This window comes from Aythya marila (genome assembly GCF_965140915.1).
Source record: "Aythya marila genome assembly, chromosome: Z".
Lineage (NCBI taxonomy): Eukaryota > Metazoa > Chordata > Aves > Anseriformes > Anatidae > Aythya > Aythya marila.
Genome location: NC_139080.1, coordinates 26,153,351 through 26,173,413, shown reverse-complemented (window position 1 = coordinate 26,173,413; position 20,063 = coordinate 26,153,351). Strand labels below are relative to the sequence as shown.

Genomic DNA, 20,063 nt, shown 5'->3' with positions numbered 1-20,063 from the left:
CAGGATTTGCAGCAGAACCATACCACATCTTGCCTGCAGAAAATTAATAGGGGATAGATAGTCCACTTGTTTAGCTTAGCTGGTTGTGAAGAACTATTCAAATAGTTTAATGAACAGCATAAAATATGTATTTTGACATCTTCATTTTGGGTGTTGTCAGAAGCAGTCTCTTTCTGTTTATTGTGCAGTGTGAATTAATTTTTTAAAGGCTTGGATTGTCTGTAATTTGCAAGCCAATTATTTCAGAAAAGACATAATTCTAGGGCTCTTTTTTGAAAGCCAGTTCCTAGGTACTTGGATAGAATCAAAGTTTTCATAAAATTTGTTGTGTCAGCCGATACTTGAATAATAGTCCCATTGGGCTGTGTCAGCTTGGGTGGGCACTCTGAATTTTAAGTTCTGTGAATCTTGGCCCTAAGTGTTATGCTCAGCGTGATTAATTAATCACATACCTCAGCTGATTACAATTATAAATAGTACTTAGATGTTTCTTAGGAGATTATCTATTCCAGAGAACTAATAACATTTTATGATCCATTGAGACAAAGCAGTGACACAGTAGCAGTTTTGAATGTTGCTAGTAGAGAACCTGGGTGTTTAACATCGTGTATGTTTACCCGCTAATAACACTGTTGCACAGTTCTGCCTGGCAGCTCTGTTTTTTAATCCCTACAGGATTAGAACTGACATGAGTCCTCTTCTGGGGACTGCTGAGTATCTAGGGCTCTAGTAACTACCAACCCACTTGTGGCTGAAAAGAATTGATCCGGTAGTTCAGAAGGACAGACTGATGTGCTTGCTTGCACGTGTCTGTTGGTGGTTTCTCCTGCTGAGAAGCAAAGACTGTAAGAGCAACTCATACTTAAAGTATTGGTTGGGAAATGTGTTTTTACAAGGAATTAAGAGTTACAGAGTTTGTTAAATTTGCCACTGGCTGCAATGTTTCCTTGCTGAATGAATACTCAGTAAAGACAGGTGCAATAAAGACTTTTCTGCTGCAAATGATACAATGTAACATTCCTGGTCAGGATAAAATTCTTAAATCACCCAAGTAGTGGCTCAGTCAAGCAGAATAAAATCAAATGCACTACTGGAGTTTGTAGTATAACCTTTTAAGTACTGGAGATGTTAAAAATATAGTAGTGGGTTTGAGCTTTGCTAGTTTGAATATATGGTTGTTCTTGTCTTAGAAAGTCAATAAATAAAGCAAAGCATTTGTGGGAAAGCCATTGTTCACATGGCCTGGCTCCGTTGTGTCAGTTCCTATACCCAGCTGGCATAGCTGGGGTTCAGTTCTTTAATGATGGTACTTCAGGCAGTTACATGCACAGCCTAGATTAAGATGCTTCTGTACAGGGAGTGGAATAAGAATTGTTGCTGTGTGGCCACATGCTCTATTTTAACTAGAAATTGGGGCGGGGGAGAGGAATGTTGTGCCCATTTGAAATGTTGATTTGAGTGAGTTGTGGTCATGTCATAATGAGAAGGTCTGTTGTAGTCTGTTTATTACTTTTAGCAGTGTTTCATTAGCACCCAGCAGCTTTGTTCTGAGGTGGCCCATGATGTGGTTTCTCGCAATAATAATTTCCAGTCCAAGGGAGACATTTGAAGGGTTGGGTTTGAGAGCTACTCTTGAATCAGTCTGCTAGGCTTCTTTGTTCTGAATTTTTTTTTTTTTCAATTTTGTTCTCTTTAAGTATTTTTCAATGCTTGGCCCAAAACAATGAAGTAGATAGAGAACATATTTCATGCTTACTTGTGAAGTATTGTCTTTGGTACAAGTGATCCTTGTTTCTGTCCAAGAGTATCTTCATTCACTTAAAGAAGAGTTTGTTTTCCACCTCTTTTGTCAAAATAGTTGTCACAAGTATTAAAAAAAAAAAAAAAAAAAAAAGGGGTGGGAGGGGGTGAGGGAGAGAAAGCTTGATCTCTTATATTTTGATTTGGTGTATATATAACTTTCTACATGACATTTTTGAGTATATTTTATATTTTACATTTATGTAAATGAAAGTTTTGGCAAATAAATTATTTAAGTTTTCCTATCAAAGCTCTAGAACCAGTAGGTGCTGGTGATTAAGGGTATGTATATCATTAGTTCATGTTTTTTAGTAAAGGAAATTGCTTATGACAGTAAACTTTAATTCCATCTCAATTAAATGTAAAGTGACTGCAAAGGGCTGTTGTCAGTGACTTTTGTAGCATTCTCACTAGAGAGGGACGCTAATTGAGCCTGCATATTTTCATTCACGTAATTTAGCTTGGCTTATGAGATTTTTGGTTCAAAAACCAAATTGGTTGGTGCATTGTGGTGAGATACTGATGCAGAACAGTTTTATGACAAGTTTATCTCTTGAAAGAACTGTCATTGCTTCTTCTCGAGTCTTCAGCTGCTGAATTACCCCTTGCACTGAAGATGTGTTGAAGTTGAAGCTAAATATTTCACTCATGTTTCACTTCTGAGGATCTTCTGAACACTTAGGAAGCATTTCAGGAGTTTCATATTCTTCACAACCATGTTCTTTGTGGATGTTATTATTTTAATAATTGTTTGAAGCATGATATGGAAGAAATTTTTCCATTCCACACTTGCACTGAGTGCTCTGAACGTTTCTAGTGCTTGATAGTGGGTCATTTGTAAAGTTTTCATAAGAAAAAGTGAAGGCCAGGGATCTCACTGTATATAGTGATACTTCAAAGAAAGTGTTTTGTTTTCATTTTTTCCTTCTCTTTGAAGTTTTTGGAATAGTACAAATTTCAGAAGCATTTATATTTTTGAGCAGAGTGCAAGCCACAGTACACTTGACCTTAGCCAAAAGTCTGGGAAGTGACCCTTTATGGTCAAAACTGGGTGAAGTTGTTCATCTTACTTAACTGTTTATTATGCTTCCAGTGGTTTTTCATAGAATCATTTAGGTTGTAAAAGACCTCTAAGATCATCAAGTTCAATTGTTATAGCCCTTCTCTGGACATGCAGCAGGGCCTCGATGCCCTTCTTTTAGTGAGGGACCCAGAGCTGAACACAGCACTCAAGGTGCAGCCTCACCAGAGCAGAGTACAGGGGGACGATCACCTCCCTGCTCCTGCTGGCTGCACTATTCCTGACACAAGCCAGGATGCCGTTGGCCTTCTTGGGCACGCTGCTGGCTCTTGTTCATCAACCAACATCCCCAGATCCTTTTCCTCTGCACAGCTTTCCAGCCACTCTGCCCCAAGCCTGTAGCGCTGCATGGGGTTCTTGTGGCCAAAGTGCAGGACCCAGCACTTAGCCATGTTGAACCTCACCCCATTGGCCTCTGCCCATTGACCCAGCCTGCCCAGGTCCCTCTGCAGGGCCTTCCTGCCCTCCGGAAGATCACCATTTGTGCCTACCATGGTCTTGTCTGCGAACTTACTGAGGGTGCCTTCAATCCCCACGTCCAGGTCATTGATAGAGATGCAGAATTGAAAGGTCTTAAACAAATCCTGTTAACATCTTGACCTTGTCACTGAAATTAAAGGTAGTATTTAGTTTCTTCTGATACTGCCTGCATCCAGTGACAGAATTCCTGAAGTTAGCTATTCACCGAGTCTCAACACTTGTTTGCAAATGTAGCTGTTATAATTTTGTTTTGTTCTTGCTAAAATAAAAATAAAAGAGCTTAAATAAAGGAATTTCTAAAATGCTTTAATTAAGAGAAAATAGGAAGTTTCTTTTGGGCTTGTACCATACCAAATGAGATGTCAGATTTTCATGAAATGTTACTGGAGGCTTCTTGAATTTTACGGAAATTGAAGAAACTATTTACAAAAAAAAAAAAAAAAAAAAAAATAGGTCCTTATTTTAGCTATCCCCCAAAAAAGGAAAATAATTTTTAAAAATTGTATAGGAAAGAGTCTTTCATAAGTGTGTTGCTATTTGCAATGTCAGTATATGTATATTTTTGCACATTGTATATTTTCCCACTGTGAAGACTAACCGTGGGCAAATTAGATACAAAAGATGATCCCTTACATTTGTTGTAGATGTTTTGATTCCTCTGAGCTGCAGGGGAGGTAAGCAGTTGTGTATCTTAGTAACTTTGCATCTGACGCTTTATTTCTTTTATTGGCATGAGCATCTGTGATAGCAAAGATAACAGATTTTATTTTATTTTTCTTTATGAGAAGTGGTACATAATTTACATGCATCAGATCATCATTCAGTGTGGCAATTTCTTTTTCAAGGTTTTCCATGGAAGTGTCCTTTTCTATTCTGAATATTACTGCTCAACAAGTTGTTACATTATCAGTGAAAGGAAACTGTTAACATGTTTTGCCAGTGTTAATGGTTTGTATAATAACACTGTCTCCACTGAACTGAATAGTCACAGAAATATAGTCTCAGATATTCTATGATTTTTCTCCACCTTTTTGTTTTGCCATTAACTGCTGGCATTCAGTGCCTAAGTCTTCCTCTTACTCTTTAGAAGCCCCTGCAGTGGCAAATAGAAAATTGCATCTGCTGCGTAAAAATGATTCTACTGCTTCTTGTCCCTATCTCCAAATCACAGGAATAATAGGATAGTATTTAGCTGTAGAGTGCCCTCAGACTTCTGATTTCACACCCTATTTACTTGCTGTGACACTGCAAGAGATTTAATGTGCCCTGTTTAAAGGAAACGGCTCATTCTTGGGGTGACAGCATGCCAAAAACGTATCACAAATATGTCACTCTTTACCTGGACATTTCTGAGCCAGTATTTTGTTAGACTCTAAACTTTTACCCGCTTTTCCAAGTTGATTTAGCCAAAATTTTTTAATGCTATGTCATCACAAGCTAGCTGCTTTCTCTGGGGCAATTTGCTAGTAAAACCCGTATCTTTACCAGTTTCTACACTGACAATTTGTTCACGGTTTTTACAGTGTTTCACATGGTGCTTCTCCTGCATTTCCTTTAAATGTATATATGTATTTTTGTTTTGGTAGATGATCCACTGACCATTTTATCTGTCAGTGTTGTATTTGTTGTTTTATTGATGTTTCCATGATTCATTTAAGTATGCTAAATATTTAAATGTATTATTTTAGGCCTGTTACTCTGAAAGGAAGATAATCTCCTGGCTCTATTCATGTTAAGCAACTGATAATTGCATCAGTTGTTATTCATCTTTTCCCTTCTGTACACATTTAAGCTTCAATGGAGCTTCAATGACTAATATCATGTCCTTAAATAAATATGTTCCTCTTAATTCCAGCTAAGGTATTATTTGGCGTTTATTGTCTGGTACTAGCAATGTATTTTGTTCCACACGAGGCTGAAAAAATAAAATACTTCAGGAGAACAGCATTTATGAGACTTTTTTAAAACTTTTTTTTTTTCCATCACTGGATCATCATGGTAATTTTTCTTCACTCAGTATATAGCAGTGTGAGAAAGAAGGCTTTTGACTTAAACACATGCATTGGTGTTCAAAGCCTTTTCTATAACACTGAGCCTTTAAGAGTGGTCTGAATGAAGGATGGGAAAGATTTGTACGTGCAAGGGATAAAGACCCTTTTTCAAGAGTATGAAACAGCTAAAAAAAAAAAAAAGTTGCAAAGACTGGAATAGGAAATGGAAGCGATACCTTTGTGTTCATGCCAGCTTCTTGAAGGAAAAGAGTGATAAAAGAACCAGGGGGAGTAGTGGAGGGGCATTTACCTTGGAAAAAGCCTTTATTGAGAATTATGCCCATTACTTACCAGAGATTGCAAGTAACAATGGAATTATTGTGGAGCTAATTGAGATGGGGATGTGCATGAGCTTGAGATGAAACTTGGAAGTGATGTGTGTGTTGCAGTGTTTTTTCCTTTGGTTGTAGTCTAGCAGCCCTGTTCTCGTAAATGTTTATGTTAACTGTAAGAGATTGTCCTCCTGTAAGTGGAAGATTAATGAATGTTTCGTCATCATTGTCTTCTATTTGATAGATACACACAAGAGCTATGAAGCAACTCCCATTCCCAGTTGCCACTATAGAAGCTAAAGTGCTGCTGAAGGGTCAAGAGAAGAGTTCCGGTCTCTGCATCTCCAGGTACTTACTAATCCTTGAAATGCAACAAGCTGTAGATAAACACAACCTTACTTAACTGGTCTTAAGTCTTTGGAAGGCATCAAAATAATCTAAATTAATGGAATATGTTTAAAATTGCAATACTTTTATCAGAATATTTTTAAGGGCTTTAATAGCTGTCTCCAGTTTGGCTACAGTGTTTCAGGAGGTGATCTTCAGGAAAATACAAACATTGCACCATTGATTTTAAAAAGTCAGCCATGTGGTTCTTTCATCACAAAAAATCAGCTCTAAATGTGAAAATACATAATGACATTCTTCACTTTGGTCGATAATGAGTTCCACTTAAGTCCTGGAGTAATAAAAGCAGCATTTTAAAATACCCTCTAGACAAATTGTAACACTATTAGATTTGTGTAGTTTGTGGTTGCATTTAATAGTGTTTCTCTAAGTGCCTGAAAGGGTGTGGTTCCTCCCAACAGGAAGGGCTCCTGTCATATGGAGCCGCTTGAAGAGGAAGTTCAGGAGCAAATGTGCTTCCTGCATGAAAATAAAGCTTAAGTTGTTTATGAGTCAGCAACTTCGAGTAGGAAGAAGGTCCTTCTCTATGCTTTTCCAGTAATAAATGTGTGTTAAATAATTCAGGACAATATCAGACGCCTGCTTGGTTCAATCCAGCAAAAATAAGACCACAAGGTCATGCTACAGAGGTTAATTTTGGTTTGTTCATTTTAAGACACATTTATTATCTAAACAATGTACCATGTAATTAGAGCCTATAGAAGGTTCAACTACTTACTTTCATAAAGCATAAAGGAAGATGTCTCACCTATCAGAGGCACCTGTATGTGGAAAAACTATGGCAGCACTTGAGTAGGAAAAGCTTGTAAGTTCCATTAATTGGATGCCATGGCTCTACAAATTAATGGAAAAAAATGATTGTAGGAATTTTACCCTGAATTAAACAATAAGGTTTTATTCAAAGCCTTTAATTAAAGCTATCTGTTTCTAAAAGATGAGCTGTAATTCAAACAGAAGTTTTGAATTTGAGTTAGAAAATACTGGGAAAGTTTACATGGTTTGTCTCAAGCAGGAACGAGGACTAAATGAACAATGGATTTCTACAATCTAAATCATTGTTTCCTTTTTTTTTTGTTTTGTTTTGTCATATAATAGTCTAGCAGGCAGCATTTTGTGTTTAAGACAGTACAGTTTCTTCCAACATATACAGGCATAACTGTCACGTGCATGTATAAGATGCTGGCCTTTACCTGAATCTAGTGGTGCTCAATTATTTCTGTAAGACAGCTTTTAAAAGAGTTTTTCTTTAAGTTACTCAAAAAGTAAAACCTTACTGTCTCAAAGCTCTGTCAGAATTACAGATGGCTTTATTTGGTGGGTATCGAAGGCCAGCCACTTTACATGAATATGTCTCCATATTTGTGTATGTCTTTTTTGTGAATAAGTATAACATGCAGCAAATTATTTTTGTGTTGTTCAGCTGGAGCTTAGAAACAAATATGATTTAAATTATTATTATTTTTTTCCAGGTATTAAGTCTTTAGAGTAGTACTTGTTTTCAAGAAATACTATGGACAACATGAAAAAAGTTGATGACAGCTCTAGTAATGATGGATTTCTGCTTAGAATGGGCCTCAATGATAACAAAGCTGGAATGCAAGGCTTGGATAAAGAGAAAATCAATAAAATCATCATGGAAGCTACCAAGGTTGGTTTGATTACTTTTTTTTTTTTTTCCTCCCAGTGCTTCAACTCTTTCCCAACATCGTAAGACCCTCTTCTTCCCATCCCCAGATTTTATCCCTCACATGTGTAAATGGAGGACAGCTTTTAAGGAGAAATGTATGTGTGGGGAGGGAGTGCAGGTTAGCATACCTGTGGATTCATGCACAGGGTCCTAGAGGAACACAACTGATTCGGTCGTTAGGTGTTCCTTTTTTGCCTGAAGCAGTATATAAGTAGCACTGCATTGTTCAGAGGTATTGTGAAGATTTCAGCTTCTTCAGGCCTTCTTTCCCCTTTCCATTCCTTTTGCCTGTCTCATCACCCAAGTAGAGGTAGCTCTGTTGGTCACCTTTCCATAATTGATGAAGTTGATGGGACCATATTTTTCTAATACTTTCACTAGAATTCTGTTGTCCCTGTCTTTTTGTCTGTCGTAAATGGTACTTGAGAGAGGTGGCTAATAGTATGTGGCTTTGTATCAAAGACCCACAGAGGAGGCCACAAATTACAAGGCACTGAAATCTTATTCCTCTTATTTTTTCTCTGATCCTGCACATAGGCACATCAAGGCTTCCATTGATTTAGATGTTTCATTTACTTGTTCCCTGTTTCTTGAAAACTTGGCTCTTTGTCATACATATGCCTCATAACAATATTTGGAAAAAAAAATATTTCTGAAGAACAGTTATTGTTCCATCACCTGTTTTGAAACGGAACAAGCTGTAAAATTGGCTCTCAAAACTGGTATACAGGCTTCTCTGTATTAGGATATATTTCTGTCAATAAAGCAAGAGAATATAGTACCGGGTATAGTTCAAGAAATCTGAAAATAAGCTTCAGTTCTTTCTGAAACTTTCCTTCTTTTGCAGTCCTTTCAAAATTAAACATACAAACACTAACCCAGAATGGTATTTCAACAAAAACTTATATAATTTCAACTGTGAAATATTGCAAGAGATGTAAAACAAACAAACAAAACCAAAATAAAGCATAACCCCCCCTGCTTTAATAACAATCTTAAATATTTGTGTTGCTTCCCACACCAACATTTTGGTATTGATTTCTTTCAGTGAGACTCTACAAGTCATGTTTCAATGCAGAGGAGAGAAAAGATTATATGTATATCTGATGAAGAAAGAAAATGCACCCTAATTTCTTCTAAACAATAAGATATGACATATAGTCTTTCTATTATTTGTTTTTATCATTATTATAAAAGAGAATATTTTTGCTTTTTCATGTAAATGCCTGGTTCTTATTTGACCATTCTTGATTTCTTGGCGTCAGTGCAAGTTTGGTAGTCAGAGACTTTGAACTACAAATTTGTCCACTTCTGCTGATTTTTATCAGCTGGTTCAACAGAACATGGTACCTTTTCCTACAAACGTTATTTCTCTCGTAAGAGAAAAATATTTTATTTCCTGGTTATGAGTTTTCCTCTTTTCCATATCATTGTATGTCTTTGTTTATTTGTTACGAGTTGAGAACAGGGAAGTCACAATATGCAATCTCTACATTGTTGTCTTCTTTGTATGTTTTCGTTACATCTCCTCTTATTCATCCCTTTCCTTGAAGAAGCAATTACATACTTAAGAGGAATTTTATGCCTATTTGGTTTTCATCATCCTCTTCTAAATAGCTTCTAATTCTGCAATGCCTTTCAAGATCAAATGGTTAGTTAAATACCCACCATTAGAAGTGGACTTTACTTTTATAATGCCATTATTTCCATGTAGATTCAACAGTGTGGAAGTTTGACAAAATGCTTAAAACGATATTTTTTTGAGCTTTATAATCCTTATTTTGAGGGTATTGTAAATAATAGTTTGTCATTTATCTACTATTTCAGATATTTTATTAAGTTTTAGAACAAGTTGTGGTTTTTTTTTGTGTGTGTAAACATAGCAAGTTCTCTAAATTGTCTCTTATTGTTAGAATGGGTCTGAGAAGGAGAAATGTTTGAGGAGAAGGACTTATTTTTGTCATGTTAGGAGAGATATGTAAAGTACCTGTGTTATGTGAAAATCCAAAGCGTGCATTACTGTCTTATGTTTTCTGTATCTAAAGATCAAATGTTGTTGGAGGAAAAGACAAAAAAAAAAAAAAACACCTTACTGTTTTTGCAATTTTCTTCAAGGGTTCCAGATTTTATGAAAATGAACTTAAAAAAGATCAACAGGTTAACCAACGAATTGAAAAAATGATGCGGCTAAAAGAGAAAATTACACAACAACAGCTATTGAAAGCGCAGTTGCAGGTACTAATTTTGTGAAGACCTTTTTTGGAGAAAATAGCAAATAAACATTTTGTTGTGTTGTAATTTACTGCAGTAAATTCTGTTGATAAGCACAATGCTGACTGCTGTTTTGATGTTAGTCATGCAAACAAAAATTTGCACAGTGTCTTAAGGATGTAAGCTTAATAAAAATTTGCTGGAAGAAGATTAAATAGGTTCTAAGACCTAACTAAAATGTTTTTATTTGAATAGAATGAAGAAAAGTAATTCCTGTTCTTCTAAATCTGTACAGTTTAAAGGGATGTCATTATGGTTTATGGAAGATTCATTAAATACTTTATTAATAAGTATCATGGAAGTGTTGTCTACTTTCTGTTCTTAGAACATGCATTTTTGTGTTATAAGACCTGCAATGGAATGAAGGTGATCAGAGCTGTCAACTATTCTGGATTAATTTATTCCTTATCGATGCTAATTAGTAAAATAAATAAATAACAATAATGGCAAGCAGTCACAAGAAATACAAATGTCCTAAATTAGAAAGATGAAGGAACTATTTTTCTTCTTACATGCTAATGAGAAGCATGTGAGAGTAGTATCGTAAATATTACTGTGGGTGAAATTGTTTAAAGAAAACTGAAACACCAGGTTGCACGCTATACATTCTTAGACACAACAAAATTAAAGTTACTTGTAGAGGCTTAATTTGCTTCTTTTTTCATTTGTACTGTGATTCAGTCTTTAATTACATGATTGCATGCTATTTTTCCCTAACAGGAAAAATTTCCTGTTTCATTCAGTGAAAAGTGCAATGTTCACTGAGTGAGCAGTTACTCATTATTTACCCTTGTCCTCATTGTTCAATGGGTGGCCCAAACCTTATTTGTTATACACTAGTCTAATCCATCTTTACATGCAGAATTACCGACTTTGTTGTAGGTTTTTCTATGTTGTAGACTCTTTAAATTATTCTTGCAATACTCAAGCAAAGTAGAATGATATTTTTGTTTTGCAGATGAAGAGCTGAGGGAACAAAAATAAATTAATCACACCCATTGATTTTGAAAGCCATTGTGAGGACTACAGGTCCTGCTCTTTGTTGTACAATCTTTTTATTTGTTCACTGTAGATTTGAAGATCACATTGCTAATTAGATGCCAGTTTCTCAAATTTGAGCCCAGAAAAGCTTGCAAGAATAGAGTCCCTCTGAAAAAATTTTGTTATTAGCCTATATGCCTCAGCTGTTTTTGTTATTTTTTAGCATGATTCAGTTATGTCTCTGGTAGTTATTATTGTTAGTTTTCAGGGGTAGCATTTGAGTCATTTAATTATGAAAATTATTAAATTATGAGGCATGAAAACATACTTTCACTTCCATCCTTCTTTCCAACAGAATCTTTTATTCTACAGAGGACAGGATTTCTTATAAAATGAATTACATGGGTCTTATAAAATTAGTATATGGGTATATAATTAAAGAATGTGTAGTGCATATAGTGAAAGTCAACATATTTGAATTGCTTTGACTACCTTTGTCTTTCTGAACTTGATTCTTTGATCTTACAAAATTAATGTTTTCTTTTAATCATTTATACGAAAAATGCTTCATATAAAAGCAAAGAAGCTTAAAGAGAAGCTTAAATACTTCATGTGGTTCTTACTAAAACCTGCATTTCAAACCTGATATTTGAAATCTTTGCCACTTGCTCAAAGAACAGTTTCCTTTTTTCTAATTGAATAACTATTAAGTTAGCTGCCATAGTGCGTGAGGACTGTTATTAGAGGATGATGAGAGGCACACTTTTCTGATGGCTAATTTCAGGTCTTTGACAATCAAGTTGTAAAAAATCTGGAAATCTTGGATATCTGTTCTATCCCCTGTATGCAAATGAATTCTGGTCCATGATTGTTATTACCCTAATTTCTTTATCACAAGTTCTGACCCTTTTGCTCTCTTCTGTACTTTCTTTCATTTTTTTCCATCTTAAATCTATTTTTTTTGTCCCACATCCCCAGATTAACATTGGTTGTCCTTCCAAAGCAGTTTCTGTCTATACCCCCAGGGTCTGTGATAAAGTCCTCAGTCTCCTGTTTCATCCAGTCTTTATCTCTGTCTGGGTTCCTCAGTGCCTCCACCATTTCCCATCAGATACCCTCCAGTAAATCTTCCCCAGGCTGTTACCTCCACCTTCAAGGTCTCAAGTCATCTTTGTCCTATATGGATTCCTTAATATGTGCTTGGTATTATTTATCACCTTCTTTAGGTCTTTCAGGTATGGATATACTTGGCTCTCATTATCAACTTTGTCTTTATTATAATTTTTTATTTCTTTCTTAACAACTCTTTGTTTCAGTACTACCTCCTGATATAGTGTGAGAGAATTTGTTCTCTTATGGTTTATAAGTGGGAGATACTCTGGAATTACATAGTTGTCTGTAAACGTGAGTGCTGCAAGTTTTCATCTTCAGGTCAAGTTGTGTTTGTAGGATGGTTAGAGATTGAGATACGGCTTCCTAAGATGGCAGTCAATGCAAGTGCTGTGATGTAAAAATGAACCCACGACAAAGTTCCCACATACTGGATATTTTTTGAGAAAATCCAGGTTACATAGGGGAACAGTAGCATGAATGCTGTCTTTCTCACCACTAGAGTCTATGTGTGGCAAGCAATAGTTTGAAGTTTTCCTAATGAATGCCATTCTCTCCCAAAGGAAATAATATACTGTATGACATCATACAATCATTATTTAAAAAAAAAAAAAAAAAGTAGTATCATTATTTGTTATCTCTTCATCTTGTCAAATGCTTTTAAAGATATAAAAGATTTTGAATAATCCTTTCATATATTTCTTTGATAAAGCAAATTACGATAGAAAACTTGTATTTTGCATAAGGTAAAGAATGAGAGGTTACTCTTTAAATTGTATACAAGTAACTATAGGCAAAATTAAACTTATACGTACAGGTCATACATTTTAGTATTTTTTTGATCTAGCCTAGAAAGTAAAATATAATAATTGAAAAATGTTGTCTTTTTTTACCTGCAAAGGAAAATTGAAAGCAACTTTTAAAAACTTCTCTACCTGGCTTGCCTCTAAGAGCTTTTCATAGCTTTTTTTTTTGCCCTACTAGAGACAGATTTGCACAGGATTCTCTGAGTAAGTCTAGGTGTCTTTTGTTCCGGCATATTACTTTAATCAATCACTGTTACTGATGTTACATTTTCATATTTCTATTTAGATCATTTTCGTTCATTCTTTAGACTGATATGGTATCTGATTATTATGTATCATGTTAGGAATACAAGGGGGAGTAAAAGCAAAAAAGTTTGTTATAAATGTGATAAATTGAAATACAGAAATTAAGTAGCTGGAATAGAGATTGACAGTAAAGTACTTCATTAAAGTAATTTGAATTTACAAATAGCCTAGAATGCTTTGCAAAATATAATTTAAAAACAAAAGGATGCTTTCCACGATAACAGGGTGACTTGAACTCTTGATGAATTTGTAGTGTAAAGAAAATAAGCTTTGTTCAGAAGGATTTAAGTGAAAGAAGAATGGAAGAAGCTTCTTCTTCCATATGTATCATGTGAATAGTTGGCTTTTTGTGTTATTTGAATGGCTTGCCAGCAGCACTTTCCACTTGGGCCCTTAATCTTTCTAAACCAGTTTTCTCGGCCTCAGGGAGCACGGCGTACTCTTCTACATGTAACAGCCTAATCTGAGGCCCCAGTTCACTACTCAAGTGAATTTGGAGCAAACCAGAGAAAAGACTTTTTCAGCAATTCAGTTGGGACATACATAGTTGCCTGTCTGTGTTCAGTGTATTCAACTTCAAAGGATGAGATTTTAGATTAGGTGGTTTTTGTTTAATTAAGCTGCTCTGCCAAGAAATAATAAGGTAACTCTTCAAGTAACTGTGCAAATTGCACATAAATATTTCTTTTCAGATCATAAACTCATTGCAGTTGAGCCAGAGATGTTTCTGCAGTGGTACCTTAGTGCCATGAATGTGTGTGAGTGTCCTTTTACTTCTGTCCCATTTTGCCATGGGTGTTTCTTGAGCTCTGGTGTGCCTGAAGCTCATTGCTATCAACAGCAACCTTTTGTTTGTGTAAATAGAGGTTAGCATAGCCATTAGTGTGGCTGGATAATCACACTTAGATAGCACTTTGTTCTTTTTTTTTTTTTTTTTTTTTTTTTGATACTTTCTCTTTTGCTGAGAACTGTGTGTGGTGCTAACAAAAAGCATAATGAGATGTGTGAACAATTGGCTGACAGTCAGGCCCAGAGGGTTCTTGTAAATGGGTTTATATCAGGCTGGCAATGTGTCACTAGTGAGGTTCTCCAGGGCTCCATTTTAGGACCAGTCCTCTTCAGTGTTTTCATAAACTATTTGGATGAAGGACTTGAAGGTTTTTTGAGCGTTCATGAACGATACCAAATGGGGTGGAGCAGTTGAATCTGTCGAGGGTGGTGAGGCCTTGCAGAGAGATCTGAACAAATTAGACAGCTGGGCAATTGCCAACAATACGAAGCTTAACAAGAGCAAATGTCAGATTCTGCAGCTGGGAAGGGGCAATCCTGGTTGTATATACAGACTGGGGGATGAGAGGCTGGAGATCAGCCCTGCAGGAAGGGGTCTGGGGTTTCTGGTCAACAGCAAGCTGAACAGGAGCCAGCAGTGTGCCCTGGCAGCCAGGAGGGGCAACCGTACCCTGGGGTGCACCAGGCCCAGCACTGCCAGCTGGTGGGGGAAGGGATTGTCCTGCTCTGCTCTGCGCTGAGCGGCCTCACCATGAGCACTATGTGCCACAATGCCAGAAGGACATAAAATTATTAGAGTGCCCAAAGGAGGGCTATGAGGATGGTGAAGAGTCTAGAGGGGAAGACAAATGAGGAGTGTCTGATGTCACTTTGGGTTGTTCAGCTCAGAGCAGAGCAGACTGAGGGGAGGATTGTGGTTTACAGCTTCTTCACAAGGGGAGCGGAGGGGCAGGCGCTGAGCTCTGCTCTCTGGGGACAGCGACAGGACCCGAGGGAACGGCATGGAGCTGGGACAGGGGAGGGTCAGGCTGGGGGTTAGGGAAAGGGTCTGCACCCAGAGGGTGGACAGGCTCCCCAGGGCAGTGGGCATGGCACCGAGCCTGACAGAGTTCAAGAAGTGTTTGGAACACACTCACAGACATGTAGTCTGATTTTTTTTGTGTTGCCCTTTGGAGACTCAGGAGTTGGACTCAGTGATCCTTGTGGGTCCCTGTGATTCTATGATCTTAACAAAAAATTTAAGGCCTACTGATTTAGGTAATGCACTCATAGTTTCTAGCAGTGCTTGCTTCATACCTCATTCATAGTCAAAAGAAACATAGATTTCAGAAACAAACACAAGATCTACAAGCTTATTAGTAAAAGAATACAAATAAAATAAGAGGCACAATAAGTTTGTTTTTGTGGAGAGATCTGTATGCTGCTGATCAGAACACCATGAAACTGATCAAGCTCACAGTCTACTAATAGGAGATTTATCTTTAACTCTTGGAGAGAAAAGCAGTATTCTGTGTATGATCTTATCTTCAAAAGTCACTTAACAATTTTGCTAACAATCGAGCCTTATATATATTCCTGTAACAAATGCTGGTGAATTTTATGAGGTAATTAACTTTCTTACCAGTATGTGAACTTGCTTGTTCAAGACCTTTTTTTTTGATGAAGATAGATGGTTCTGCTCTTTGAGTTGCTGGTCTTTTCTTCATGTCTGAGCCAATTTTCTGAAGTGTGTAGCATCAGTTAGGTGTTGGAAATTCACGTTCCGTTAACATATTTTCAGGTGTTTTGTGTTTTTCTTTTTAACAACTTGCATCACAGTAGCTAAAGCTGCATCTTCAGTGGGTCTTATCAAGTTTCTGTCTAAATCAGGTGGCATATTTTTTCATGTGAGTTGTTTTGTTTTTTTTTGTACCATTTGCTATACCAGTATTCTCTCTGAGAGCAAGTGTCACCAGAAACAACTTTTTTTTTTTTTTTTTTTTTATAAGTCTTTAGGATCATCTGTACTGTTACACGTCTGCAAGGTTTATAGCTTTTTAATTACTGGTTTATTTTGTTCAGGTGGACAGACTTGTGATGGAACTGGAACAGAGCCGTAACCTTAGCTGTACTATTGTACACATTGATATGGATGCCTTCTATGCAGCTGTGGAAATGAGAGACAAACCAGAGCTGAAGGAAAAGCCTATTGCAGTGGGATCAATGAGTATGTTGGTAAGGCCAAATGTTAAGCTATAATACAGAAATCACTTGCATGAATTTCAAGCATAATAACATGCAATAATAGCATCATATAATGACACTGTTAGAAATGTTATGACTGTGGAAAGAAATAAGAAATAGTAGATGAACTGGCTATTCTTATGCCATGTAAGCTGGATTTTATTTTTTGGTAGAAAGTGTACTGATAAACTTTTAAAGGATGTAAGCAGACAAAGGGGAAAAATCTGTATTAATTCTCAACCTTGCCAGTCTTTTTTGTGTGGAGTTACATGATTAGGACTTGATTATTTAACACTAAACTTAAAAGAGCAAAACTTGATAACACTGAACTTACTTCTTCTCTCCTAAGTCTACTTCAAACTATCACGCTAGGAGATTTGGTGTACGTGCAGCCATGCCTGGATTTATTGCTAAAAAGCTGTGTCCACATTTAACTATAGTACCATTAAACTTTGAAAAATACGACAAAGTGAGTAAAGAGGTAAGTCTGGAAAATGAAAACACTCTAACCAAATATGAATGTACTTTGTTTTAGACTTCACCAGTTTAGATACCATAAAAAGTAGTAGCTTAACAGAACAGACAGAATGTTTAGTTTAAATGTTAACTTAAATGTTGGTTTAAATGTTAAATTCTTCAGTGACATGGATTTGAACATAAGTTAAACAAAACATGGGTGCTTTTGGGACAGGAGATGTTTTTCATTATGTTCAACTCTGCTGCAGTTTTAATGAAATCAGTAGCGATAAAGATAGTAATCTTCAAAACTGTGTAATGAGCTAGTGGTACCAGTTGAGACCTGTTATTCTTAAAATTTCAAAATCATGGCATGTAATCTAATTATTAGGAAGCTGCATGTACATAAGCAACGTAGAGGTAATAATTACATATAATATATAATCATCATTTAAAATGCTAATTACTGAAGAGAGAGGCCAAGAGCATTTTTGAGTTCAAGATGCAGATTCATTTGTCCTAAAAGAAGGAACTTAAAGTGCAAACATTTAGGGAGAAAAGAAGTTGCATCTTGGTTAAATGCAAGTAGCTTTACTTAGAACAAGGAGAAATATTTAGCATACAAAAAAATCATGTTTAAACAAAAAAAGGAAAGAAAATAAAAATATTTTGTAGATCTTAAATTCATGCATGTTACAAGTTCCTTCATTTCAATACAATTATGCCAAGATGTATTTATATATTTACTTTTACGAAGCCTCAATCTCTTTACATAAATTAAAGTAAGCTACTGACTAATTTTAGTTGAATTTGATTCTTCTCACTTCCATCTTCAGAAAGTGTGTATAAATGTTACTCTTTCAGAATAGATTTGAACTTGTTAATAATCTTGGATCTCATGATACATGCTTCATTTGTTGCTTGGGGGTAAAGTATTAAAAATTATAGTTGTTTTGTGTTTATATTTATGCTCTTCTCTTGGGATTTGGATTGCAAACTAAATAAGCTTCATTTTGTCATTAAAAGCTGAACAGTGAATCCTAATAGTAATCATGTGCAGAGAGATGAGGTGCACATGATCAAATGTTGTGATACCTAAGAATTTGACCAAAACTGGTAAGGAAAACATGATGCAGTCAATTTTTCCTCCTTAAAAAAAAAAAAAAAAAAAAAAAAAAAAAAAAAAAAAGTTGGAGGGGAAGGCAGAAGGGGGAAAAAGTAGAAATTTTATTCTGTTAAATTTAATATTTTGTCTTTTTGGAGGATGTATTCAGCATTAAAGATTTTCTGGTAAGTTTGCCAGTGGCACTGACCAGTGCTCTAAACCACTGGCTGTAACTTTCATTTGAATGTAATTTAAGACGTAGATTGTCTTATCTTACATATCTGATGTCTGACAGACAGTGCGCAGATGGGTAAATCAGCTCATGCTCATTCTGAGGTTCTGCTGGTTTCCTAGATCCCTGGAGTTTTGTTCAGGTGGTTACTGCAGTGGCTGTGAACCTGGTGTCTTGTTAAGAGCTTAGTCATTGAGCTTAGTGACCAATGCAGTAAAATACAGTGCTCTGACCCCCCATCTTGCCTATGATTAATATCTTGCTACTTGAGAGAAGTAGTACCATAATTTTTCTATTTCACAAAATTATTTGTTCTGTAAATGGTTTTAATATCAATTAGTCATCTTGAAGTTTCAGAGTACATCTGTTCACCTAATAGTTGTGTGTCAAAATCTGCGTTTACATCAACAAGGTTTTAAACTTTCTCTATCGTTTATGAAGGTTAGAGAAATACTGGCTGAATATGATCCCCAGTTTATGCCTATGGGTCTAGATGAAGCCTACCTGAATATAACTGAGCACTTGGAGGAAAGACTGAACTGGCCTGAAGATAAGAGAAGATTCTTTTTCAGAACAGAAAGCACTGCTGAAAAGGGTATGCAAAATACTCTCTGTTCATGCATATAACATATGTTTCAGATAAACTGTACCCATTAAAATACATGTATTTAAGTCTGGATGTAATTTGTCCATGCACTATCTACCTATTATTTGTTAGGTTAGAGGTTAATTTCTGTACCAGTCACCTGTGCCATGCTAATGATGATTAGGATTTAGAGGTGAGATTTTTTTTTAACTCTTAAATGCATATGTGTGAAAAGTGGTACTAGATTTATTATACCCAATTACATGTTTTAGATAAGTATTTTGTCTTTACAATTGAACATAACAATTTTGCAAATAAGTAGCAATAATAATCTAATGATCTTTTGACTTAAGGAGGTATAGAGTAAGTAAATTTATTGTTCTAATGTTAATTTGTAATTCACCAAAGTGTATTCTAGAATAGTACAGTGAGTCCTGTGCATCAGAAATATGAGAAATTGTTTGCAAAAACAGCGTGTGTAAGCTCTATTTACATGATTATACAAGACTAAAGATGTGTGAAGAAACGAGCACTGCAGAAGTACAGTAATGCTTAAAATATGACTGGATCTCATATGGCTCTATAAGATGGAGTTGGATCCACACCCACAACTGTGTATCCAATTGGGAATAATAAAAAAGGAGTCATGCAAGTAGTTGATTGAAGTCGATTGAACTGGAACATTTGTATTATCAATATTCAAAAATGATCCAGATAGCCATTAAGAGGATAATGAAGGATACTGTGCTGAAAAACATTAGCTGAATAGAAAGAAACAAACTGGCATTGTCTTTACAAAACAAGTATCACTGATACATAGTCATATGCTTCTTCATACTTCTGTAATCTGTGTTCTTTTGGAGCACATGCAACATGGGTAATGTGGAATTGTAATAGTAAAGTTTATAGAGTCTGACAAAGGGTTGCTGATGGTCCTTGTTCTACAATGACTGCAGCTGAGAAGCTTGCCAGTTTGCTCGTTCTAGAATCAGATATTCCAGAATTCTAATATCTTTGGAAAATATTGAAGAAATTTGTGCAAAGGATTTTTATTTCCACAAAAAGGAAGCATCTGGACTTCACCCTGATGAAACAAAAGTAATGCCAAAATTGTGATGATTTTCTGCTGTTGCAGCAACAAGCCATTAAACCTTGATGATTCTCTGGAAATGAAGTCCAATCTCCTAGCCAATTGTTCCAGTCTCAGCCAAATTTAAATCATATTAAGAACAAAGCAGTTGTGTTTTCATTTGAAGAAAGGAGAGTCACAATGTGATCATTTTATCTAAATAATCATACATGTTTTTTTCAAACTGAAAAAATAAAATTGATAATCAACCCATTTTCATCACAGCAGAAGGAAAATCAATAAAGTATGTGCTGTATATGGACGGATTAATTTGTTTGTTTTTCTGTGTA

The 20,063-nt window shown here is 35.9% G+C and overlaps 1 protein-coding gene across 3 annotated transcripts in view; it reads left to right on the top strand.

Annotated features, from left to right (window-relative positions):
- POLK (DNA polymerase kappa) overlaps positions 1–20,063 on the top strand; it is a 35,275-nt gene that overhangs the window by 3,019 nt on the left and 12,193 nt on the right. For 2 of the 3 annotated variants that reach the window (XM_082783765.1, XM_082783764.1), the window contains exons 2-7: positions 5,929–6,032; positions 7,562–7,740; positions 9,895–10,014; positions 16,104–16,256; positions 16,615–16,746; positions 18,500–18,653. In XM_082783765.1, the coding sequence (XP_082639891.1) occupies positions 7,603–7,740; positions 9,895–10,014; positions 16,104–16,256; positions 16,615–16,746; positions 18,500–18,653 (697 nt within the window). In that variant the 5' untranslated portion in view covers positions 5,929–6,032; positions 7,562–7,602. The remainder of the gene's footprint in view (positions 1–5,928; positions 6,033–7,561; positions 7,741–9,894; positions 10,015–16,103; positions 16,257–16,614; positions 16,747–18,499; positions 18,654–20,063) is intronic. The other variant, XM_082783766.1, reaches the window with a different exon arrangement.